A 27,825-nucleotide genomic window follows, 5' to 3' on the forward strand; every position below is an offset into this window, starting at 1 on the left:
TTTACTAAGTAACACCTCTTCTTATCTATAGAATAAAAAAAATAAAATAAAAATATGTTTTTTTTACTTAGCTTAAATATTGTGGCGCTAAGAAAACTCTTTTTTTACACGCTTTATATTAGCTTCACCTGTATGTTTGTTTGTTTGTAACCGACTTCTTTGGGCGCGATTTTGACCCACTTTAAACGGCCAGAATTCGTTCAAACTTTGTAGATTTATTGAGGACCGATGACAATACACTAATTTGATAAAATTTTCTATTTTTTAGTTCGGTTTTCTATAAAAAGCGTGTTTTTATAGTTTTATTAAACTATTATTATTGTCCATGTGCTGTAGTTCGAGTTGACGTTACCTTATCAAGTATGTAAGTAACTAAATATTACGGTAATTCACTTTTTACATTCCTTTGTAAAATGACGAAACTTTGTGCTTCGCTTAGCCGAAGCTACATTTAGGTACTGATAGATTCATGGATTGTGAGTAAGCAGTAGGTAGTTTTAATTAATGTGGAATCTTTGTTTTCAGAAACTAGTTAAGATCAATTTATTTCGATCAATCAAATTTAAAAATAAAATTCTACGCAGTTAAATTTTGCTCTACCATCAATTATGTAGGCAATCGCTGATGGATTCAGTCTACTTGTAGAGATGCTAAATTAAATAGAGTCTAGATTCAAGCATGTGGGAGACCTAGACCATAGAGATAGAGCAAAATTGTACTCCCTAGATTCAATTATTATCATATTACTATAAGAAGGAAAACAAATACGACAGGAGAGATCCGACCATAAAAAACAAGAGACACACACATACATAGTTTGAGTACACACATAATGCGTAGAATCCACATAACAACAGTTTTTATGTGCTACAAGAGATATTTCTCTAGTCATGCGTTGATTCAAAACACGATGTTGAATCGAAAACAATAATAATTTTTATCTTAAAAAAATAGCGATAAAATGGGTGTGTCAAGTTTAAACGCGTATTATTTTTAAACAAATGATAAGGCACTGTTGTGATTTCACCTAAATAAATTCGTAATCAACACATTTATATTTGCCTAAAATTGTTGTAACTAGGTACATAATTTACTGAAACTATAAAATCATTTCATTAATAAGGTAGAGCCTATCGAGGTTAGAAATAATTAAAAAAATAATATATATTTTTTTTTATTGTTGTATTTGATTTTTTTATTGTAGGCGTTTTATCGTTCTGCATACTTATCAATGATAGGTGTTGCAATTTTTTAATCTAGGTAATGTCCTCGTTTGAAGAAATAGCTGGCAATCGTATGAAATTTTCTCTTGGCTAATTTCCATTTATGGCCTTCATCCTTAGCACATCTCATTGCTCTGCAATCTCTACCGTGCCCAAATATGTATATTTTAATTTTTAAAATAAATGTAAGTATTCAAATATGCTAGGTACATATATTATAATATTTATTCTGTGCGATTTTTCCTTAACAACCTATGAAATAAATCGTGGAAAATACCAAAAAAATATAGAAATAGGTCGCTCCTAAAATAGAACAATAAATAGGATTAGTCAGCATTGATCGATATCACAAACAATGCCAAAGAAAAGTGACAGTTTATCAATTATCGTCACTATGTAGCAATCGTCGACCGCATCTCTGAGAACCAGCCAGTATGCTACCGGCTAGTTACCAAAGAACACGTGAATAACATAAAATAAGCAGAGCGTGCCTGATTTCACTGTACGATTGCCAATCTGTGAGTACGACTTTTCATTTGACAATTACTTTTTAACATGGCGTTTGTTTATGTCAAAGTGACGTTTGGCGCGAATGTCAAAGGTCACTGGTTTTTTTTTTGTTTTAATTTAACGGTTGTTTATTCGATACTTTAATAAATAAATAATAATGTTGTGGTATCTTCTAAACTTCCTGCTCTATTTTATATGAGTAATAAATAATATCATATTTTATGGGTCCCTCAACTGTATTTTATCAATATGTAAACATCAATAATTTCTGGATTTTTTTATGGAATTAAGATATATTTTTTTTCGTAAATAATATACTTAGTTAAACATTTTTTCCATAACCCACATAAAAACTTAAAACATACCAGCAATGCAGTGTTTTTGCCCTCTTATTATTATTCAGAATAAAAAACTTTAAAATAAATCGCTACAATTAATTTTCTATTGATATCAACGCAGACTCTACTTCCTAATGAATAAAATTGTATAAATTGGAATTTTACCAATTGCATCACAATTTACTCAACTGATTGTCTTTTAACGATTTAATAACAATATTTCTAGTATTATTAAATAATTGGTATATTATAAGAAATCACCACATTGCTTTTAGTAGGTTAATTTAAAGGTAAATGCAATTTGGGGAAAGGAGGTGCACAAAACTCGTTTGTAGGTAAGGGCATTTACGCAAGACCAGCATAAGTAACTTAATTTCAAATATTTGCAACGTGAATTGAAGCTTAAATTGAACCAAATAATTTAAAATCGATAGTTTCAATAAATTGAATAGTTTTGGTAAAGTCAGAAACAACTAGCATGTAGTACTATCTGTGTCATATCTACTATTTCAATACTGCTTTTAATCCATTATTTCGCAACGCCGCGGCCACTCCGCGGCCGTACAAAAATCATGGAGACAAGGGGAAAAAAATCTCTACCTTTACTTTCAAATTTTCATCTGCCCTCAGTTGGACAACTTACAAGTGACGGCATAGTGCTGAATCTTATTATCTTATATCGTTCTAGATGGTCAATATGACCACCACCACCATGATGAAGGTCACCTGGTGGTTCAATATGACCCATAACTTTTTCAACATGGGACTGAAGTCTAAACTAATTATGTCACTTGACTTTAAATAAAACCAAATTATTTACCTTGTGATTTACCTAGATTCGATTAACCAATTAGATAGGTACATGTTTAACATCAATAAGATACTTATATAGTTTTAGTAAAGTCTATAACAACTAGGTAATTTAAGTCAATCAACGAGACTTCATTCCTGAATTGAGCATTTTAAAAGGTTAATATTATGTAAATAATTATAAAAATCAAAGAAGTTTTACCAGTTCCGTCACTAAATGTCACGTTTTTAAAAAATTGTTGATATTCATTCATATTAAACAAATTATTTAATACTGGTCGCCTTTCACAACTTTGTGATTAACTCAGTCAAGTTATATGACATTACTGCAACATTCATCAGCTGTTGTCCTAAATACTGATGTAGTACTATTATTAAATAAATAATAATGTTGTGGTATCTTCTGAACTTCCTGCTTTATTTTAAATGAGTAATAAATAATATCATATCTGTGCTGATATTATAACTCGTAATCTATCACTACATAGTATAAAACAAAGTCGCTTTCTCTGTCCCTATGTCCCTTTGTATATAAATCTTTAAAACTACGCAACGGATAAAAAAAAAATAGATAGTGATTTAAGAAGAAGAATTAAGTATATTAGGTTTAAGACACAAGCCGCGGGCGGTTAGCTAGTGTACAATATAATGAATTGAAAGCGTATTTGCATTCAAGTCCTTGGTTCTATCCTTTATATAAATTAGGTCCGTTAATGTACAAGACAATTATCGAAAAAATCATGCGAATGTTGATAAAAATGCCTTTGTGATGTCTGATGAACCTTCTCCTTTTTTTTAAAAGTTGAAACTGGTCATGAGTTTATCATACCATATTTTTGTATCCATCTATGATCAATGCTTCTTAAAAACCACGACGTGTTTATTTGCTCTATTTTAACTAAAAGGCGTGAAAACTTGAAATAAAATTACCTAATCCTACCGCTAACGTATCACTGTGACGTATCACGTAACCGTAAAGCATGCTTAGTTTCATTTAAATTCGTCCAGTACATAGTTTCTTTATATAGAGACGAACAGACGTACGAAATAAGTTTGAAATGCAGTTTTTCAATCGAGGTAAATAATAGTGTTAATCAATGTGCAGAATCAATGTGCACAATTATCTACCTACCTACTACATTTTTAATAGGTACTTTATTACACTCTAAGATTATTTGTAGATACTAGATATTGTTAAAAAAACATGGTTTAACTCTTCAATTCCCATGTCTAAGATAATAGCAATTTTGCATTTCTCTTTTACTGAAATAGTTTAGATACATCTGGCGAAGACAAAAACAAAGAAAAAAAAAATTAATTCTACCCCCCATTTTTTTTATGAGGGTGTCACCTACAGGTGACACTGGGCATTGTTTTAACTTAGGACTCTAAAGGACTAACGAGGTTTTTCTTTTTTTGGTAGGAATAAAATATCGATTTTTATTATAATAATATTTATTTATGAACAAGTAGAAAAAAATACATAACTTATTTTATGTGGAACATGTACCAACACTTTAGAAGTAAACCGATATTGCACTTGGCGCACATTTTTCTAGTGCGTTGGTAATAGTACCTGCATCTTCGCTGTGAGCAATCGACTGCCGAGTGGTCGTCCACAGTTCCAGCACTCCTCACTTCTGTGGGCACTCTCATTTGTGCTGAAACGCCCCAGGCAGAATTATGGATGCCACATTCCGTTGGAAATCGTAGTAGGTCCAGTTAGTTTCCATCAGCCATGCATTTTGGCAAGCTGCTTCTTTGCCAAAACCCATTTTTTATCCACAAATCCAATGTGATCTACTTTTATGATAGGATCCAGTCCGTGTTAGTTGGATACGATGGTAACGATGCTGTTGTCATGTCACTTGGCGGTAATAATTTCATCAGAAGCATTCTAATATCTTTTTTCTTCGGTATTTCGACTTGTTCTTCCTCGTCATGTACACAATGTTCTCCAGAGACGGAAGTTCTATTTTGACAGTATACTTGTGACCAAAGCATGCGACTAAAAAATGAAAAATACTAGCGTCATTTTCGTCTCCACTATCTTCTTCAGTCACCACACCATCATCAGGAGGAAATAAAATAATATCGCCTGGGTCTTCTCCGGCGTGCAACTCCTCGGCAATCTCATCTAACGTCAACCTGTAATACGTAAACAAGCTCTAAAACAATATCACCACATAGCAATAAGACAAAATATAAACAACAGTCTTTTTATTACTTACAATGAATTCGGAATAATAAAGTTATTATAATGCCCAGTGTCACCTCCAGGTGACACGGCATATTTTCAGTGCTGTAGTGAAGATTCTATTAGTTATTTTTAGCATAAAATATATTTATATTATAGCTAATACATTCATTTACTATATATAATAAGAAAAAAAACAATACTTATTGTCGGGACATTTTTATATCACTTTATACTTCAAGGAATCACACAAACTCTGACTACTTCAAGTTGGCGCGAAACAACTAAACAAATTTGATAAATATCATAAGGTTAGCTTTGCCAGAAAAAAAACATGAATAGTTCAACTACTAAGCTTTGCTACAAACGTGGTAGAAATAAAAAATAAATTTTCATGTGGTAGAAAAAAAATATTAAACTACTGTCACCTACAGGTGACACTGGGAATTGAAGGGTTAAATTTAAATTCAGTTCTCGTTCCTCCTATCATCTTGAATCCTTGATCGAGAGAATTCGATTTTTCGTATAGAATATAAAATACATATAAATAATTATTAGATACCTATAGAAAGACTAGATATTATTAAAATAAAAAAAATAAAAACACTTTATTGTACACACAGATGAAGTTGACAGAAAGACAATAAAAATCAGCACAAAAGGTTAAGGTACAGTAGGCGTTCTTATCGCTCATGAGCGATTTCTTCCAGACAACCAAAAAGCAAACGAGAGCTGGGAAGTAGGAGAGTAGGCGTGGTACAATAGTAACAGTTACAGTAAGACGTAACATGTACAAATATTGCACAAAGATAATATAAAATTGTAAAAAGATAAATTGTAAGTCATTGGCACTTAGCTCTAATAATAAACAAATGTATTGCAATATGGTCTTTAAGTGAAGCAAAATACATATTATGTTTGACTTAGTTATCTTCCCAAGGACTCAAATCAAACCATATTTCATAAAAACACTAGCCTGTTTACGTTAAACATACGCTAATTAAGACTATTATCAATTATAATATATTCTGTGCTATTATTAACTTATCAAATTTAATCACTTCCAATACTGACTAATAACGATAGTAAACATGCATCATTCGTATTTTTCCCTTCAATATAATTACCGTTATCCGATAGTTAGATCTAATATACCGCCTTTTGTAAGTAAATAATAAGTTTATTTTGCCTTGTATAACTTAAATATTCGAAAGAATCAGCTGATTAAGTATAGCATATTATTTAAAGGTATTTATTTATTTATTTATACTCTTTATTGTGCTGCCAAAATACATAAAATACAAACAAAACTTATTCTAAAAGAAAAACAGCACAGAAGGCGGCCTTATCACTTAAGAGTGATCTCTTCCAGGCAACCAACTGATAGAAGGATAAATAATAAACTAGAAATAGGAGGTAGGTAGGTAGAAAGTATACGCAAAGATAAATAAATAGTAATGTTATACAAAGATAACAAAAATATTAAACATAACATAAGTAATAATAAACATACATATACATATATAATAAATAATAAAAGACAAAGGACAAGGAGTCATTAGAGAAATAATATACATATTATAATACATATAATTATAATTATAATTACCTAATACCAGGTACATGAATCTGGATTATGTCCTATCTTCTCGTTATTATATTTCTAGTAGGTACTTATATAGCCTTATGGGTAGGCTGTAGGCAATGTTCATGTTATATTCAAATTACTCATACGAAGAAATCGTATTAGTGACCTGACATTATAATTATATACTATGACATTATACATGTGTGTATATAAGTTATTATGTATTTATTTATATATTTATTATTTACGACATAATTATTTATAGATTTTATTCAATTTTAAAGCAAAATATACCCAAATATAATGCACCATCACCATCAAATATGTAAGTAATCCTTAGATATGGTTTTGCGGGTTGTCTGGCAGAAATCGCTTACAGCGATAAGACCGCCCTCTGCACATATTTTAACTTGTATATCGCTCTTATTTTATAATCCTGTATTTTTGTGTGGAATAAATAATTTTTCATTCATTCATATAAGTACCAAAATCTAAACATCATTTATCGAATTGATTCGCAAGAATATTCTGTGAAATCAAGTCGGAAATGGATTTCAAATACATATTTTAACATAATGTACAGAGAAAATAAATAGGAAATAAGTAGTAATTAATAAATGAATGCATAATATTATGAGCAAATACGTGACTAAACAAATTTGTTGTTTATGCAATTACGATAATATCGATAGTAACTAATGTGTCATTAGATTATAAAATAATAATCACGGAAAAATACCAAATATCATACACATAAGACACGTACGTAAGGAATCTTTTCTTGAGTGGTGTTTCTCGATGTTAGCCTGAAGGGCTGCTACATCTTAACGCGCACGCGTGGGTGAACGAAAGCCACAGAAATCAGAATAATAAATAACTAGTAGCTAGCCCTGCCACAGAATAATAACTAGAAGCTATACCCTGGTATAAACATGCGCAAGTGCGCCACCTCTTGACGGTGATCATGAACCTCGGCTGTCGCTTGAGTGAGATCTCTTAAATTGGCGGGGGGAAATTAATTTTTAGCACTTTTTTTGGCTCTTTAACTGTTCTTCATTGTTCTATCAAAAATTTTTTTGGTAGAACATTTATTACTAGCATTCCACCCGCGGCTTCGCCCCCTTTTAAAGAAAAACCCGCATAGTTCCGTTCCCGTGGGATTTCCGGGATAAAACCTATCCTAAGTAATCCAAGTAACCTTCTATACGTGTGCTAAATTTCATTGTAATCGGTTCAGTAGTATTTGCGTGAAAGAGTAACAAACATACATCCATCCTCACAATCTTTCGCATTTATTTAGGTACCTATTTATAGGTACCTATTATTATAGGCACCTATTAATTTAGAGATAGGTAATATTATATGTACAAGAAAAGACCGGTAAAGGGATATAATATATTATCTGAACGTGGTAAAGGCATGTAGCGTAGGCCGTAGCAACCATTACTAGAACCAAAGCATCAAATATTAGGTATGTACTTATGTTTGTTTTTGTATTATTAGTATTATTCTGACCCATTATTTATTTGAGATAATAACAGCGATACGAGCAGCTGTTATTAATTTCTTTAATGACGTCATTTGATAATAGAACCGCATAATGATCGCATTTTACTTATATTTATATATGTTGTATTCATGTAATGAAATAAGTCCTATAGCAGATAAATACAGATAAAAAATGTTTGACGTCTCAAGGTTTAAAAAATACAAATATGTATAGGGTGATGGGATGATAATATGTATTACATATTATATTTCGAGCTAAATAAAATATACATATAAGGAAAAAGAGATCGTGTGTGCTGAGCACACGTGTCAGAAGTGAAACTTCTTTGGCAAGATTTAAAGATACCAAAATCGTCGCCTTACTCCATGATGTGGTATTGCCATGACCTTGAAATTTTACTCTCAACGCCCAAAAAAACAGATAAACAATTATTTTGTATAGAGAATCTCTTAATTAAATGATGACCTATCAAATAGATTGAATACAATCAATCTTAATACAAGTATTACGAAAGTAAAACGTCAGAGAGAATGAGATCAAAATAGTTCAGGGTTACATTCGCTCTATAGTACTGCGTAATATAAATCTTGTTGGGTTTCTGTGCCATATATAGGTCGTACAGTTGCTAATATAGGTACAAGATAGGTGTATACTATAGGCACAGCTATAGGTACAGTTATTAGCTGTGCCGCGCGGTTTCAACTTTCACCCTTTGGTGTCTCGCGGACGAACCCGTAGGCTAAAGCCCGTATTGCTTATGTGTTATTCTGGTATATAAGTAATCTACATCACTACCAAGTTATATCAAAATCAATTCAATAGTTTTTTTTTCCGTGAAAGAGGAATAAACATTAATATATCCTTACAAAATACAAACTTTCATATCCATACTAATATTATAAATGCGAAAGTAACTCTGTCTGTCTGTTACTCAATCACGCCTAAACTACTGAACCAATTTGCATGAAATTTGGTATGGAGATATTTTGATACCCGAGAAAGGACATAGGCTACCTTTTATTGCGAAATAGGTATGTAGTATGTACCACGGGCGAAGCCGGGGCGGACCACTCGTTTACAATAAGAGAGAGATTATACTATAAATTTTGTAGTAGGTATTAGCTGCCCCAGACTACTTCGTCTATTTTACTCTCAAAAGGAAATTTTTTACAACATTTTTCATTGATGCTCCGCTCCTGTTGCCAACAGGCTGTTGGTTTTAGGCACTGTAGGCTAATGTTATGTAGATAAAAATATTATTAAAAAAAATAAGCAAATTTTTTTCAATTCAAACCAGTAGTTCCTGAGATAAGCAGGTACGATGACAAAGCAGATTTAAAAACATAATACATAATATGAGTAAGCAAAGCAGTATCGTGATTCAAAATTGATATAATATTTTTATCTCACATAGTAACGAGAATACCAAACATAATAATATATAGGTAATACATTCAAAATACCTACAATCTACAAAAAAAAATTTAAAATATCACATATCTATACTAATATTATAAAGAGGAAAGGTTTGTAATTATGTATGTATGGTTTTCACGCATAAACTACTAGACCGATTTCAAAAATTCTTTCACCATTAGAAAGCTGCATCTTCACTGAGCAACATATGCTAGGTTTTATCCCGGAAATCCCACGGGAACGGGAACTAAGCGGGTTTTTCTTGGAAAACGCGCAGGCGGAAAGCTAGTTCATAATATGAAGTCTTTCCTTTCCTTTCCCATACTAATTCCTAAGTATGTGAATATTAAACATTGAACGGTGAAAGATTTTTAAAATCTGCCTAGTGGTTCCTGAGATCTGCCTGCTCAAACAAACAAACTAGTGACTAGAGAGACTCGCTGTGAGAGCTCTAGCTGTAGAGACTAGAGTAGTCTGTATGTTATTAGTATAGTATATTATACTCATTACTCATGCCACCTCATGCTATAGTAGTGTCACAGTAGGTATAGTATATTTTTAAAGAGAGAGAATCCACACAATCTATTCTGCTGAAATAGTTTGTAATCACTGCACCATTTGGCTAAAGCAAAAGTTCTATATAGGTTGATTAAACAATTCGCGATAAAAAAATTCAAATTACATATGAGAAATATTTATTTGACATTACAAATACGATCTCTATTCGCGATTTTTTCATTTATATTGACAAACATTGCTACTAGGTATACAGTACCTAGTTTATAGTTTATTGTTTATACGTATATATTTTGAATAATAATTACTGTACCATGTATTGGTCAAGATATTTTTTTATCAATTGTATTTAAGACTTGTTTATTTTGCGGCAAATTTAATTTTAAAGCAATTCAAAAGATAACCGTCGTTAAACGATATATGTATTACATAGAGTTATTGTATTTTTTTTTTATAAATATCTCATCTTATTAGGTTTGGGTACCTACTAGATATTTACTCATTAATAAATTGGTAAACAAAAACAATAAAAAGTAACGCTCTACAATTTAACTGTATGGACATAAGTCTGTAAACTTAAACGAAATATATTTCTGTCTGTGTCCAAAAAATAAATAAATATCTATATATAATATAAATAAAATAAATATCTACTCTACATAAACTTATATAAATAATACTTAAACTTCAAAGCCACAAGAGTTTCATTTAAATAAATCAACCAATGCAGTAGACGCCCTTAAAATTAGAAGTATCGAAAAAATTAACTTTATACTTAAAATAACTATTAAAAAACCATATAAAATATAATTTTGTGAAACAAAATTATATTCTAATCTTAGACGTTATTGTTATAAAGATTTAATTATATTATTCAGGTAAATAATATTTATTTTGCGTAGGACTGTCACTGTAGTTACTCGTCAAATAAACAAAGAAACAAAACCTTTTTAATCCTTTTTGTTCTTTACTTATTAAACAAATGTTGAAATAATCCTGAAAATGTATTAATAATTTAAATTAAACGTTCCCTTATAAATCATACTTAATAAAGTCTTCTTTTTGACAAGACTTTCTAACAAAATTTATTATCTTTTCACAGAAAACAATTGAAGGCCAACAACGATCAAGATGGTGTACTTCATTACAAGGATATCGAAAAAGTACGTAAAAATTGTTAAGTACCTACCATTTTTAAAATAACGGACAATATTTTATGCATGGACGTATAAAAAAAGACGGACGCCGTATTACGAACAAACAACGTGAAGCCACCATAGTAAGCTAGCGATCGCGTAAAGACAATAAACACGCACACACTCTCACCATAGTAAGCTAGTCGGCCGCCATTACGTCGTGAACTACCGACTGATTAACTGCGTCACTGTTTCACAAAAAATATTTAAAATGCCGTCTTGCGTGGTTAAATGGTGTCGCAACAGTACAATTTTAAATAACAAAACACAAGGGATTACATTCCACAGGGAAGCAAGTTATTACTTTTATGTTTTAATGACAAAATTATTACGGCAAAATTTATAGAAAAAAATACAGCCGCCATTGTCATCAACACAGCTGTTGCCATGGCAACATGGCACACACGCATGGATGTTTCGCCGCCATTACTAGGCTTCACTCAATATTTAGGCGATATACCGTCCGTCTTTTTTTATACGTCCATGATTTTATGCTAGAACTCTACCATAAGAACGATAAAATACATAGTTATTTTTAATTTTTATGCCACAGTTTGATCATATTTTCTGAGATTGAAATATTTTTCAAGCCCAGTACTTCTCATAAACATAATTTTAAGAAAGTCTTATTTACAAAACCAAACCTATCAATAACATAATATCTATAAAACAATGGAAACATACATAAAGTCAACGTACACAAAACGTGCAACGTATTATTGTAAACATAATTATATTTATAACGTATGGGTTCAAAGGTCGAGATAGCGCGGAGGCACGGCCGCGAGCCCCTCTTGCATCATTGAGTTATCAGCTGATGCCTGATACTAGTATATAAATATTTTATAATAAAATTTGTGTACCTAAAATGAATGGATTTTATTGGGTTATGTTTACCAAAGACATAGAATATAATATAGACTAACGCGCCACAGATAATACAATACTAAGCAAAAGCTTTCCTAAGCAATGAGGTTAGGGTTTAAAACCGTAATTCTTAGGTAAATTCGAAAAACACTCCTATTTATAGCTATTAGCTATACAAGTACTTACCAACATAATATAATATGTGTACAGTTTTGAATAAAATAACGCGAGTTTTATTTTAATCAAAGCTGAATTTTGCTTATAAGTAATAAAATTTGCTCGATATCTATTTGTTTAATAATGATTAGGTAAGTATTTGTTTATGTAACCGATAGAAGTAATTTTATTGCCATCAGACCAAAAACACGACCCAAGTTATCAAATATAAACTTACTCCAATTGCTAAATATTGTTTAAATTTGGTAGATATGAATTTTACTGCTAACTAATTTGGTAATAATCCTTGCACCAATCAAATGCTTACAATTTTTTGTAAATGCTGTTATTGATATTTCTGCATATTATGTAGATATACCAATTGATTTATTCATTGATTAACGTACTAATTAAACGCAATATACGGACAGTATAACCTACTTTACTATATCATTTTCTGATTTTCATTAAGCCTAAGTGTTTGATATTTTTAATAGGATATTTTTCGTTGCTACGTTATTTTATTTAAATAACAATATTATCAGAATACTGTATCACACCTACCTACTAACTTTTTTGTGTACTTAACTAGTTATTCTTTATTTTCTTGTGAATTTTCTCCACATTCCTAATAGGAAAGATATTCTATGTTATAATAGACAAGCAAAAACTCATAACACATAATTTGTTTTACTATAGATATCTGAAATATTAATTCGTTATCACGGATCTTTGACCCCTGTGTCTGGGCATACCCTCTGGTTATTTTCCTCCATCTTTCTCGGTATTGTTAATTTATTAACATTTGGATAAACTTGACTCGATATTCTAACAACAGTAACAAAGCATTTTATCTATTTCTATCTTATATTTTGTACACTATTCTCAAAACTAGGTTATGTTATGTACAAGTAATCGAAAAACGATACAATTTTAAATGACGAAACAGGAAAAGAATAATTATACATTTGTATGTTTATCTTATGCGTTTGTTATTTTATATACAATCAAAGTTTTTCTACGAAAAATTTATTTTGCAAAATCATTCAACAATTAGAGATAGAGACAATTATTTTGCCTTTCAAACCTGTATCTTTGAGATCTATGATTATTTTGCTTTTCACAATCTTATTGTACGTATTGTCAATTATAATAGGTTAGTAATTATATTATTACTATATAATGCTAATTAATTTATATATTTTATTATATATTACTTATAATGCTAATTAATTTAGCAAGCTAAAGAATCTTAATTGTTTTCTTCATCTTGTTTTCCGAACCTAAATCTAATCTAATATATTTCACAGAATATTTCTGTATAACATGAGTATATCATACATGTACCTAGATGGTATGGCTATTCTCAACATCTATCTATTTATACAGGGTGTCCCACTATTGGTATATAAGTTTGTACGTAACTACTTATATTTTAAACAAATATGAACATGTACTTCTATGAGCATTACTACAAGACAAATCATGCTTTAAAAATGCACAAAGGAACAAAACTTCCAATAGACTTCTACACATAATAGGTGAACGTAATCTGACGTGGTCCAAGCCTTCCTGCTCCAGACCAGTTACGGAGTTACCCGACCTTCGGCAGCTGTGCAGGTGTCAACACAAAGAAATGGTCATACTTGTATACGTAGTATATTATTATTAGTCTGTGGTCATACTAACTTTTATTATGAATTAATTTTATATTATGTTATTTTGCCATAAGAAAACAATCTCTACCGAGTAACAGTCTTTGTTATTATCCTAGGCTACTGCCACAGACTAATCTACTGCTATAAACCTATACCTACCAAGCTAGAGCCACTTTTGCTGATTTCTATTGAAACCACTGAAACAGATTGTGTTACATTCCAAAATAAACAAAATATAATGAAGCGACATCCGCATCGAAAACTGGTATGTAAATAAGACCTTTATTTTACGATTTATTTATTATTACATTATTGGTTTGTAATAACTTGTTTTATAAAAATATTTTGCTGCCCCGCCCCAACCGGTTATTTTATAAATAGTTGATTACTGGAAGGTATCAAGTCTCAAGTCTTAAATCTTAATTCATTCATATGGTGTGAAAAAATGACACAAAAGTATACTTAAGTTGAGATACCTACGCGACGTAGAGCAATTTATGAAGTCAATGTTAAAGTCAATCACAACAGTATTATGAAGTAATTATCAGTATTTTAATATAATAGCAGATATTAAACATTAAAAAATAAATAAACTATTGTTATAATTTTATTTAATACTAGCGGTCCGCCCCGGCTTCGCCCGTGGTACGTATTTACGTTTTCTCTACATAAGAACCATCCTCGTACTTCAAGGAATATAATAAAAAAAGAATTATCGAAATCGGTTCAGCCGATCTCGAGTTATGCGCTTACCAACACATTTTGCGATTCATTTTTATATTATAGACTAGCGGTCCGCCCCGGCTTCGCCCGTGGTACATGTTTACGTTTTCTCTACATAAGAACCATCCTCGTACTTCAAGGAATATAATAAAAAAAGAATTATCGAAATCGGTTCAGCTGTTCTCGAGTTATGCGCTTACCAACACATTTTGCGATTCATTTTTATATATAAGAAAGATTGTACTAAATACTAATAAGAATCGATCACAACATTGTAGAGAGTAGAACCAATGATAAAAACAAATGAATTTGCGTCAATAGTTATCACTTTTGATCTCCCTGGCTTTTCTAATTATATTAATGTAACACTAGCTGATCCACCAAACTGCGTCTGCTTTTAAAGAGTTTTTATCCGAATTTTGAAACAGTTTTACTCAGGTTTTACTTTTAGCCATAACCATATATTATTAATTTATTAGGTACCTACCTACTTAAGTGTTCTGTGGTTGTTTTGTGATGATAAAACAATTTTTGCCAGTATTCTCTACCTATCTTAATATGTATATGTATATATTATATATCTCGTGTCACAATGTTTGTCCTCAATGGACTCCTAAACCACATAAAATTCGCACACCATGTGCAGTTCGATCCAACTTGAGAGATAGGATAGTACCACGGGCGAAGCCGGGGCGGACCGCTAGTATAATATAGAGTCTAAAGTCTTGCTCTATAAATGGATACCTAAATGGATACACCTAACACAATAATACCTACTATTTGAATTCGCACTACTTTTTCCTAAGTTAAAACTTAAAAGATTGGCACGCTTACTGATATTGAACAAAAACTCTATTCTTTATAAATATGCGAACTTAAATCGTCTAAAAGATAATACCTACCTATATAAGAAAAGGATTGTTTAGTATCTTAACAAGTCAATAACTGCGTTAAAAACAACCGACTTCAAACTTGCACTTGCAACATTTACAAATACAGACAAAAATGCTCATAAAATAAAAACTACTGGGCCTATCCGAATAAAATTTTTATGGGACCAATTCGACACCATCCCGCGTCGAACAAAAAAAGAATCACGTAAATCGGTTCAGAAACCACGGAGTAATGGGTGTACATACATAAAAAAAAACATACCGGCCGAATTGATAACCTCCTCCTTTTTTTTGAAGTCGGTTAATAAATCGGGGTTACTTCACACACAATATACATAGAAGGAAAGTTCCACCTTCGTCCATCATTATCTCTTTGTTGTTTTGAGTTAGAAAATAAAATTTTCCATACAAATTAATATTGATTTGAATACATAATATATTGTAGTAAAATGATAACCCTGTTAATTAATAAAGTTATTTATTTAAATGTGATGTAAGTAAATCGTAGTAATAACTCGTAGTAAATAAGCATTCTACTATAAAATAATAGATAACTTAAGGCATAGTGTGTCCGTTTTTTAAATAGTAAAAAATTCGAATTGTACTATACTATATACCTACCTATACCTACTTAAATATTTTTTACCTACTAAAACTTAAAATCAAGTTTTATGTTAGAAAATAGAAAATCATCTTCCCAGCTTTATTAAAAACTAGCGGTCCGCCCCGGCTTCGCCCGTGGTACATATTTATGTTTTCTCTACATAAGAACCATCCTGATACTTCAAGGAATATAATAAAAAAAGAATTATCGAAATCGGTCCACCCGTTCTCGAGTTATGCGCTTACCAACACATTTTGCGATTCATTTTTATATTATAGATTTTGAATAAAATAATCATTCGTTTTCATTTATTTGAAGGTTTCACATCAACCTTTGGATGCAATAAATACATGACCCTTTGAAGTTTGAACATTCACATTGTATGACGCAATACAGCCTCCAAAGCAAAATGGCTGACGAAATAATCCGCCCTATTTCACTGTCACAAGCTTTATCATTAAAATACAGATCATGACTTATGCTGTAATATTTATTAGATTAAAAATGTTGTGTGGTTTTATGAAACCACGGTAAAAGTGAAACTGTTCGAACGGTTCCGAACACTGCTTTGTGTAGCGCATGTCGCGTGACGGTCGGCTGCCGAGTAGGTATACCTACTAGGCAGCCGCGATACACGCGACATGCGCTACACAGACCAAAAAGTTTGAGACGATGTAATAAAAGTTTCACTTTAAAAATGTATCGGTAAATGCTCAAAATTATTGCCCTATATACCTACCTCATGTTTCGTAATTTATCACGAACTAGCTTACCACCCGCGGCTTCGCCCGCTTTGTCTAAAACTTAATAAATTAGGTAAGTATATACTAAAAACTTCCTCTTGGAAAAAAAACCGCATCAAAATCCGTTGCGTACCATAAAGATTTAAGCATACAAAGGGACATAGGGACAGAGAAAGCGACTTTTGTTTTATACTTTGTAATGTATTTTTTTTAATAATAAATATGTACTACCTATTGGATTTGTTTTAATTCTTTAAACATATGTACGTACGAAGAACGTATTAAATACCTAATTGTAACCACCGAGTCTATTTGAATTCCTTTTGATTTCGAGGTTATCTATTTTCTTTGACCATAGATTAATTTACTAGTTTCTACTAGATCATTGAAAATTATTTACAAATAACCATCATGCTTGTTAAATTATATAATAAAGTCTATAAGAAAACAATTAGGGACACTAACTGTAAAACTGACCAAATTAATGCTTTAGTATCCATTATAATATAACAATTTACTCCCTACTAATGACGTTTTACATTGTCTTGCTTATTATTCTAATAAACAACATTTGCGTTGCAATCTTATCTTTTTGTTTTTCCTGTAATTGTGAATGCGCATAGTCCATAGAAAACAAAACTGTTAGCGCCTAAACGACAGTCCCAATGACGCGATGATGTGACGTCAGCGACACGCCCGCGATTTCAGCCAATCAGAGAGCGCATAGCGCACACTCCTTCGTATAAAGCGCGCGCAAACGTAATTCAATACCATTTAACGTTTGAAAACCTTTAATATTAAATGGGTGATAGAATAAAATTCTATAAGTGGTTAATATTTCTATTCAGCTTCAGTAATTTGGATAAAATTTAGTGCTATTTTATTATTTAGATTCGAGTATTACTAGTCAATTTTTTTTAATTTTTAATTTATTTTGCGTCCATCTATGAAGATTTTCAAAATGTTGCATTTTAAAACAGTTCCAGAAGACTATATAAGGAAATCAGCAGAGTAAGTAATCTTTTTTTAACACTGTATTTAAATTTAAATAATATTTTTTACTTTACTTATACTTACGTCAAATTAAAAATTTAAAATATTATTTTATTGATACAAAATGTGTTCCTTTCGGAAACGGGATTTAAACAAATCTAAGTATACTAATATTATAAAGCTGAAGAGTTTGTTTGTTTGTTTGTTTTTTTGTTTGAACGCACTAATCTCGGGAACTACTGGTCCGATTTGAAAAATTCTTTCGGTGTTAGATAGCCCATTTATCGAGGAAGGTTATAGGCTATATTTCATCACGCTACGGGCAACAGGAGTGGAGCCACGGGGGTGAAACCGCGCGGAGCAGCTAGTAAAATATAAATGTACAACGAACTATTTTCTTTCATCATTCGACATCGACATCGACATCGACATTCGACTATCTTACAAAGGAAATCTTGTCATACTAGATCCAGCCAGCCAAAATAAATATTTTTTTTTTATCAAAGTATACTTAAGCTTCAAATTACAATTTCATTCCTATCAAATTACGTCATAATTATTGTGTGCAGCTTTGCCATTAAATCGGTTATGATTTCAAGTTCAAAGTCCATCGATAGGTTGTGGAATTATTTAATTAAATTACGACATTGATAAGTATCCGGATTGCAACATGCTCTATTTACCAGTCTAGTCTAGTGTTCCAATTAATTTTATCTGTACCAAGGGTCCAAAGAACATAACATAGATAATAAATAATAATGTAATTGATTTTTAAACTATTGCTCAATGCTTAAAAAATATTATGTAGTAAGATTTTACAGAAATTGCGTTATAACAATAAATAATTTTATTAAAGTTTGAACAGCTTCGAGTACTTTTTACTCTTTTCAAATTAAAAAATACTTAGTTACTACATAACTATATATTTTTTATTGGAACATTTTGTTGTGAATATTTTAATTGCTTTAAGTTTAAATTACTTATTTGAGAAAACAATTATCGGATCCGCACTTATTTAAATAAAAAACATCGTTACAGAAATAATTAAAAAAAGATAATTTCTAAAATCGATTTTTACCTTGTTGTGTTTAATTATGGGACTCATTTACACGTGTACCTACTACATTTTTTAAATACCTACCCTCATGTTCATTATTTTATCAGTAATTATGTTTTTAAATTTTAAGTCAAATAATGTGCATTTGCTTCATAGTAACAAAGCATGTACAGTACGTAATAATAATTTCATAATACTACTACAAGGCAAACTTACCAAGAACTTTCGGTGACTTATCCTGTTGGAAATTCTGTCAGTTCGTTTGCTCACTGCAAGCCAATTAATTTATTCTGTCAGACATTTTGTCGGTTCGGTTGCACGCTACAATGTCATTTGAATTCTTCTGTCAGACATTTGGTCAGTTCGTTAGCTTGCAACAGGTGACTTGACTGAAACTGTCAGACATTTTATAAGTTCGTTTGTTTGCTACAGGTTCGCTCAGGTAGCGCTGAATTGCAGTCGCGCTGCACACCAGACTGCACTCCGTGGTAACAAGCTTAGTCCGCAAATCGCAGCTCTTACACCGAAGGTGAGAATTATATACGGGAACAATTTTTGAACAGCCCTGGGTAGTGATAGAGATGGAGTTAAACAATGAAGGAATGACGAATGAATGATTCGGAATGTTAATGTATGTAATACCAGGTACCTTCTAGGGAAGCGCGTTCCATCTTAGACCACATCTCAGCTTAACATCAGGCGAGATTGTGGTCAAGCGCTTCCCTATTACCAATAAAAAAAAAAAAAAAATTCACTCGTCAGATTTGTATCAAATGTAAATTGGACTACATGGAAGCTCTAGATTTAGAAAGAAATGTATACTATAGTAAATCCTGAAGAGAGATCGAGATTCTAATAGATAAAATCTGTTCTGAAGTTCTGATTGTATATTTTTACTAACACTGTAAAGAGGAATATCTTGACTATTGTTTATTTTTTTGTAATCAACTCAAAATCTATGACAATTAAAAAAAATATTTTATCACTTGTAAGCTCATTCTTACCGCTTTCATTTTCTTCGCCAAATTTTTTCGAAGACATCGCAAGCTACCTGTCTCACTAGAGCTAAGTATTTGGCAATAAAATTAACTCCCAACCCAGGTCCGTGCGTTCATCGAGCGCAGTGCAGCGCTCTGCGAGCCGGAGCACGTGCACGTGTGTGATGGATCTGAAGCAGAAGCATCAGCCTTACTGCAACTCATGCAAAACCAGGGCACGTTGAAACCGCTGCCCAATTATGATAACTGGTAAGTGATCGATTTATGGAAAATATTGTGTATGTATACAAATACAGGTTTCCCACCGACGGCGTTCTAAGTCAAAGGGACTTATAGTTGGTATCTTGTGGTTGTAAAATTTTAATATGTTTTTAAGTGTTGGATATTATAAAAAAAATGATTGAGAAAGTTAGAACTGATTGACGATCACGAATATTTTGTTGAATGTAATTAGTTAACTCACATTGTGTTTATTGCCATATAACTTATTCTATTATACAACATACTTCGAACTTACACTTACAATATTTTGTTAGTTCTATTGCAAGATACCAGTCATTTGACTCATGCTATCAGATATTTGTTGGTAATTTTCTGGAATATTAGTTATGTTGCATCCTAGAAGACTGACATTCCATACCCAACATACCTTACCCTCTATTATTCTATAGCATCTCTATTTATCTAACCCATATTAAACAACATATCTAACAATTACCACCCATTCCAGCTGGCTAGCCCGCACCGACCCAGCGGACGTGGCCCGCGTAGAATCCCGCACGTTCATATGTTCGGAGCGAGAACGTGACGTAGTACCCGCGGCTCGCGCTGGTCAGAAGAGCGCACTTGGCAACTATATAGCGCCAAATGACTATGATAAAGCTGTCACTGAACGGTTCCCGGGATGTATGCGAGGTGAGTTATATCTTCTTTTATATGTAACTAGGTTTCCGCCCGCGGCTTCGCCCGCGCATTCAAAGAAAAACCCGCATAGTTCCCGTTCCCGTGGGATTTCCGGGATAAAACATATCCTATGTCCTTTCTCGGGTATCAAAATATCTCTATACCAAATTTCATGCAAATTGGTTCAGTAGTTAAGGCGTGATTGAGTAACAGACAGACAGACAGACAGAGTTACTTTCGCATTTATAATATTAGTATGGATATGTAATATGTAGTATGGACTAGACGGCTAGCTCCTATGTCGTGCCGATAGGGCTCTGGCCAGAAGAGCGCCCTTGGCAACTATATAGCGCCAAATGACTATGATAAAGCTGTCACTGAACGGTTCCCGGGATGTATGCGGGGTAAGTTCTATTTTTTTTTACTGATATTGTTAAATCAAGTTTTTCAACTAAGATTCTTTGAAAGAAATGACATTGCGTTTATCCTTTGCTACGGGCTCGGGAACTATATAATATGTTTAGCGCCTAAGAGCACTAAGTCTATCTTGTTATAACGATTAGGTACAAGTTTGATTACCTATTAGACATGGGTAGGTAATGCGTGTAATAGTACAAAAGTAATATCACTTTGACACGTAATGCAACATCACGCATTACGCATCAGTTACAAACATCACTCGCATCACTCACTTTTTTTTTATTTTGTTTTACATTTGCTTACGTTCATTACAATTATTAACAAACAACATAAAGTACGTGGCCAAGTATGAAGGAAAATCAACTACATTTTTTAAATATTTACTTAATTTGTAATTTTACGATATGTAATAACTAATATGTATTGCAGTTATTATTGCTATTTTTCAATATGATCTGTTATACTTCACATATCACCTTAAACATTACTCGGTCATCATTTCATTAAAAATCGATCGGGTAATGTGTGATGTTACGGAGTAATATCACTTCCGTGGAAGAGATGCGTGATGTTGCATTACTATTTGACGTACTGTTTTGCGCATGTCTATTACCTATATCGATAATCACTACATAGTATAAAACAAAGTCGCTTTCTCTGTCCCTATGTCCCTTTGTATGCTTAAATCTTTAAAACTACGCAACGGATTTTGATGCGGTTTTTTTTAATAGATAGAGTGATTCAAGAGGAAGGTTTTAGTATATAATTTACATATTAGGTTTTAGACAAAGCGGGCGAAGCCGCGGGCGGTAAGCTAGTATTACATAAAATAGATAAGTTACACGGGTTACTAAAAGCGTAGTTTATAAAACGAAAAATAATCTATTACTTAACTATTTTATACTTTCAAGGACCGTGATAACCAACACTTCCTACATTCACGGCTTCCTTCTACGTATTTGTTTACTATTTAAAAATACCAATTACCAATCAATTACATATATATTACTTGGTATTAGATGCTTTTCCTGAAAAACTAATTTACAATTGGCTCCTGAGACACAGTATTAAACTAGTTCGGGAGCCGAAGGATTCATTATTTTGACCTGTGTAATTATGTCAATAAAGATTTTTATTTATTTATTTTTTAATTTTTCACTTGAAAAAACATACTTTTTTTGTTATGAGAATGAGATACTAATACACATTTCCCCAAATTTTTATCATCATCATCTGCATCTAAGTATGCAATTATTTAGGTAATTTAATAATAATTTTTTTACCAACAGGTCGCACCATGTACGTGATCCCATTCTCTATGGGTCCGGTTGGGTCTCCACTATCCAAGATTGGTGTGGAAATAACAGACTCGCCTTATGTCGTGTATTCTATGAGAGTCATGACTAGAATTGGTGTGTATTTATAGCACTTATTTAAATTATTGGAATGATTAATTGTGTACATGTTTGAAAAAAAAATTATGAACACCCTGTAGCCTTAAATTTGAATTATGTACTTGGAGGTGCATATCATATTGCTCAAGTTATTGAGTTTTAAAAAGCATTTATTAAAAGACATATAAAAGTTGCATATTTAACCTATTTCAAAAAATAAGAAGAATCTCAATCCAACTATATTTTTTAAATTTATACAACATACTATAACACTACAATAAACTACACACAACAATAACATACAACACTAAAATAAGCTTGTAAGCTAAATAATATAAGTAAATACTCAATATATATATGGGCACAATAATTTATATTTTATACTTACTAAAAATCCTAATTTATCTACAGGTGCGTCAGTACTAGAAGCGCTCCGTAAAGACGAACACTTCGTCCGTTGTTTACACTCCGTGGGACGGTCCCAAACCCCCGGGACCGCCGGCTGGCCCTGCGACCCCGCACGCACTATCATACTGCACCGACCGGCTGACAGTGAAATCGTTAGCTATGGTAAGTTTAAAAAAATTACTGGTTGGATGTAAAATTTGAATTTAGAATGTTAGTAGGTAGTAATAAGTAGGTAATGTTTTTTTTTTTATAATCGGGTCAAATGACAATAACACACTGGCATGATTGCTGGCATGTAACAATAATTGTAAATAAAAAAGTTAAGAAAAAAATGTGCAATTTGCAATCGAAATTCGAAATTGAATCTATGGCGGTAAAATTTTGTTTCAACACATTCATACCAACTTATATGAAAAAGTACCTAAGGTAAAAGCAATGGGAAAAAGTTATAAAAATTAATAAGTACATATTTCGCAAAAATAAACTTAATACTTAATCATAGAATTAAATAAAATAATTATTTACAGGTAGTGGATATGGAGGAAACAGTCTTTTGGGAAAGAAATGTTTCGCTCTTCGTCTGGGATCCGTTCTTGCTAGACGCGAAGGTTGGCTGGCGGAGCACATGCTTGTAAGTTTACAGTCATGACGAACATTTTAAATTTTGAACTCTGTACATTTAAGACATCTATTGAAAAAGTTATTAATTACACGTTTAAATGTATACGTTAAAAAACGTATTTAACGGTTTTCTATCTGGTGTTTAATTTTTTTAAACATCTATGTACTGTCATGAATTGCCAACCTAAAAATATTTTAAATGAACGAGGAAAAATTTAATCACATATTACTACTTCCACGACGAATTTTACCGCGTACAACCAATCTTATGAAAATATTATTCGCAATAAATAACCGCGTACAACCAATCTTATGAAAATACTAGCGGTCCGCCCCGGCTTCGCCCGTGGTACATATTTACGTTTTCTCTACGTAAAAACCATCCTCGTACTTCAAGGAATATAATAAAAAAAGAATTATCGAAATCGGTTCAGCCGTTCTCGTCTGAAGGACTTGTATCCATGGTTATGAATAAATTAAAAAAAAAATTTTAATACCTTTTTATTTACTTACAGATCGTAGGCATAACCGACCCCCGCGGTCGCAAGCGCTACATAGCAGCCGCTTTTCCCTCCGCTTGTGGTAAAACCAACCTCGCGATGATGACCCCAAGCCTCCCCGGTTATAAAGTGGAGTGTGTTGGTGATGACATCGCGTGGATGAAGTTCGATGGTGATGGGGTTTTGAGGGCCATCAACCCGGAGAACGGCTTCTTTGGTGTGGCACCTGGTGAGTGTCTATGGTTTAGTGTGTCTATGGTAGTGTCTATGGTTGTGTCTATGGTAAAGTGTGGATAATTAAAGTGTGAATTTTTTGTTGCCGTAAGATTATACAAACCGTTAGGTTTAAATACAACTCGCAAGATTGCAAGCTGTCGAAAAATTGTGTTCCGTATTTTGCTTGCAATTAAACACACTATTTTTCGTAACTATAATACAAATATTTCTCAGTTACTTATTATGCCGAGAATTATTTGCTTTTTCCATAGATAATTCGTTAGATTCATCGGCTATATTTTTCAAACAAAATATATGAACTAGCATTTGTAAATAAAACGTGTCAGAAACTTATTTGGCAAGAGGCAAAGATACCAATCCGTCGCCTTACTCTATGACGTGACGGTATTACCATGACGCGACTTTGGAATTTTACTCTCAACGCACTTAAAGAAGTTTCACTTCAATTGTGATGATGAGAATTATAACAAATATAAAATGTTGTCTCCAGGCACATCAAGCTCAACCAACCCGATCGCAATGGCATCAGTATTCAAAAACACAGTATTTACTAACGTCGCGGAAACAAAAGATGGCGGCGTGTGGTGGGAAGGCATGGGAACAGCGCCCGAAGGACTTACTGATTGGAAGGGAAAACAATGGGACAGGAAAGCTCCCGCTGCTCATCCTAATTCTAGGTATAAATACTTGGAAAAAGTCGAAGATATTATTAATTGGAAATTTTTTATTGAAGTCAAGATTATCAGGAATTGAAATAACTCCAGAATTCAGTTTAGATAAGTTCAGAATTCAGTTTGAAATACTTTAACATTCAGAATAAAATATCTTACTTGCAACATGCAATTTTTAGCATAGTTATGTTAAGTATATTTTTTTTAAATTTGATTCATAACAATCTGCTTCTGCCCAATTGAGACAATATTTTTAGCGTTTTTCTGAAGGCGGAAAATATTAAAATAAACGCGATTCAAACCTTATTATAACCGTTCCCTATCACATCTTTCTCAAGAATATTTTTCTTTCCAATTTTCTGTTATATTTCTTCCGATCCGATAATAAACTTTTCTTGATAAATAGCACTGATTATAACTTTTCATCACCAGATTCTGCACACCAGCAGAGAACTGTCCCATAATAGATAGCGAATGGGAAAGCGCAGCTGGTGTTCCGATATCCGCCATTTTGTTGGGAGGGCGAAGGCCTGAAGGAGTCCCCTTGGTGGTGGAAGCTAGAGATTGGGCTCATGGCGTGTTCATGGGTGCTTCTATGAGGTCTGAGGCTACAGCTGCTGCTGAACATGCTGTAAGTAGACTTTTTGGGTACATTTAGTACTTATTTAGGGCAATTTACTAGGAATGTATTTTGGGTAATGTTGGATGAAACGCAAATGAAGAAAAATGTAAACTCGATATAAGATCGATAGTACGAAATTCTTTTTGCCATAGCGAAGGGTAAAAATGGTGTTCGATTAAATTTTGCGCATAGGTCAATAGGTCAATCACAAGCTCATGGGTCAAATTAAGTTTCGATTGTCAGTGGTTTTACTACAAGTTTCGATCAAGAAATAAGGTTTTTTACTTACGTGAAAAATACGTCGTTGTCAAAAGAAAATATAAAAAAATATAATAAGAAATAGTTACATGCTCCAAATTTTCGCCATCAATATTTTAATTCCCAATATTTATTCCAGGGTAAAGTAGTAATGCACGATCCGTTCGCAATGCGTCCGTTCTTCGGCTACAACTTCGGGGAGTACCTCCGCCATTGGCTATCCATGCCTCAAGCTGGAAGACAGATGCCCAAGATATTCCATGTCAATTGGTTCAGGAAGGATAGCGAGGTAATTATGAAGAATTTATTAATAATGTTGATTGGATCATTATATGAAGTTATCAACATACAGAATGTTCATTAATATTTTTTGTTGTGACCGGATTTTATAGTTTTTGCAATTGGTGTTCCCTTTTCTTGTAGTCAGATTAGTGAAAATATGAAGTAATAATTGGTTTGGTACCTTTTCTTTGCTCGACACCATGTAATAATTGATAACCTAAAAACTATAAAGTAAAATATACAGTACCCGCTTATAAATTAATAATGAATGCCAGGCATTTTACATAAGTGCGATTATGATCATTTAACTTAGCTAGACAACACAAAATAAATATAACGGAAAAATAATCACAAATACTTGCCTCTAAATTGTCTTCTACTTTCAAAGCAATTCCCAACAGCACCTACACATACTTTACAACCTATTTAAACAAATCTCCCAATTTCCAGGGTAAATTCCTCTGGCCAGGATTCGGGGAGAACTCCCGAGTACTCGACTGGGTGTTACGTCGATGTGAAGAAGAAGATTGTCATGTAGAAACACCTCTTGGTTATATTCCTAAAGAAAATGCTTTGAACACTAAGGATTTGGGCAACATTAACATGAAGGAACTGTTCAGTATACCGAAGGAATTTTGGTTGCAAGAGGTTAGTAGCAATATATGAAACATTTATTTTAGAAAGAAAATTGGTAGAATGTAGGTAGGTTCAAGTGAATAAACTAAAAATTAAGCCGATTTTGAAACTGATTTGTTAGAAAGTTAGAGTCAATACGGGTCAAGAGGCTAGTCATAAGTGTTAGTCTGGTAGAGTACAGTTAGCTAATTAGCCTATTCATAATTGTACGAAAACCCAATCCATTGCATAAGAAATAAAATATAGACGAAAAGCTAAGAAATGTTTAGCACAATGAACATATTTTAGTAATCGTTTAAAAAAATAAAAATATTTATTTTTTAAAGAAATATACACAATGAACATAATATTTTAGTTTATTAATGTAACGATGTATTAATTGTGTTTCCTTTACATTTCTATTTCTCTCTTATCTATGATTATTCATCAAAATTAGTCGTAAAAAACATTAACCAAATTTTATTTTCAGGCTGACGCGATAGGAAAATACTTCAAAGAGGAAGTCGGTGAAGATCTACCAAACGAAATGTGGGACCAACTGATGACTCTAAAGAAAAACGTTCAGAATTCATAGATAAATACAATATACCAAAGACTTGATAAACCATAGTTATTATTAATAAATAATATGCTATGTTAAGACTAATAAATAAACCAGATGCTTCGTATTTTTTTAATAAAATATTGCTATGTTAACGAAATATATTTTTGGACGGATTTTTGAGCTCTGGCAACATCGTGTGTGGAAAAAACATGGCTGTGTTAATTATTTTTAAGTAAATGTTTAGTTTTTAATGATTATCTTGTAAGGAATAAAATAAATAATTTTTATTTATACCTTTCTTTTCTTCATCCTTTTTCCCTTTGTTAATATCAA

At 32.3% G+C, this 27,825-nt stretch overlaps 2 protein-coding genes across 3 annotated transcripts in view; one reads left to right on the plus strand and one right to left on the minus strand.

Annotated features, from left to right (window-relative positions):
• Positions 1–19,483, minus strand: part of LOC149477422 (uncharacterized) — a 28,722-nt gene extending 9,239 nt beyond the window's left edge. The window contains exon 1 of the mRNA XM_089710745.1: positions 19,215–19,483. The gene's annotated coding sequence lies outside the window, so the exon portion shown is untranslated. The remainder of the gene's footprint in view (positions 1–19,214) is intronic.
• Positions 1,632–27,783, plus strand: LOC149477423 (phosphoenolpyruvate carboxykinase [GTP]-like). Of its 2 annotated transcripts, XM_089710749.1 has the most exons (14): positions 1,632–1,741; positions 11,211–11,271; positions 19,431–19,527; positions 20,100–20,245; positions 20,727–20,911; positions 22,609–22,731; positions 23,125–23,283; positions 23,649–23,752; positions 24,258–24,471; positions 24,970–25,156; positions 25,583–25,781; positions 26,170–26,319; positions 26,763–26,960; positions 27,418–27,783. In XM_089710749.1, exons 2-14 carry the CDS (start codon positions 11,240–11,242, stop codon positions 27,520–27,522), a joined length of 1,899 nt encoding a protein of 632 aa, XP_089566875.1. In that variant the 5' UTR covers positions 1,632–1,741; positions 11,211–11,239; the 3' UTR covers positions 27,523–27,783. The 2 variants fall into 2 exon arrangements, with proteins under 2 accessions (XP_089566875.1, XP_089566874.1); XM_089710748.1 differs by lacking the exons at positions 1,632–1,741; positions 11,211–11,271 and adding an exon at positions 17,757–17,959.
• The last annotated feature ends 42 nt before the right edge of the window (positions 27,784–27,825 follow it).

The sequence above is a fragment of the Colias philodice genome, chromosome 25, assembly GCF_061535455.1.
Source record: "Colias philodice isolate Cphi_HAF_F1 chromosome 25, ilColPhil1 Martin Lab GWU primary, whole genome shotgun sequence".
Classification (NCBI taxonomy): Eukaryota; Metazoa; Arthropoda; class Insecta; order Lepidoptera; family Pieridae; genus Colias; species Colias philodice.

What these genes read in the sequence shown, in the direction of transcription:
- LOC149477423 (XM_089710748.1), top strand. Translation starts at nt 17,895, where the DNA reads ATGAAGATTTTCAAAATGTTGCATTTTAAAACAGTTCCAGAAGACTAT. An exon ending in TATATAAGGAAATCAGCAGA is followed by an intron (nt 17,960 to 19,430) that starts GTAAGTAATCTT and finishes TGTTTGCTACAG; the next exon opens with GTTCGCTCAGGTAGCGCTGA. An exon ending in CAGTGAAATCGTTAGCTATG is followed by an intron (nt 23,284 to 23,648) that starts GTAAGTTTAAAA and finishes AATTATTTACAG; the next exon opens with GTAGTGGATATGGAGGAAAC.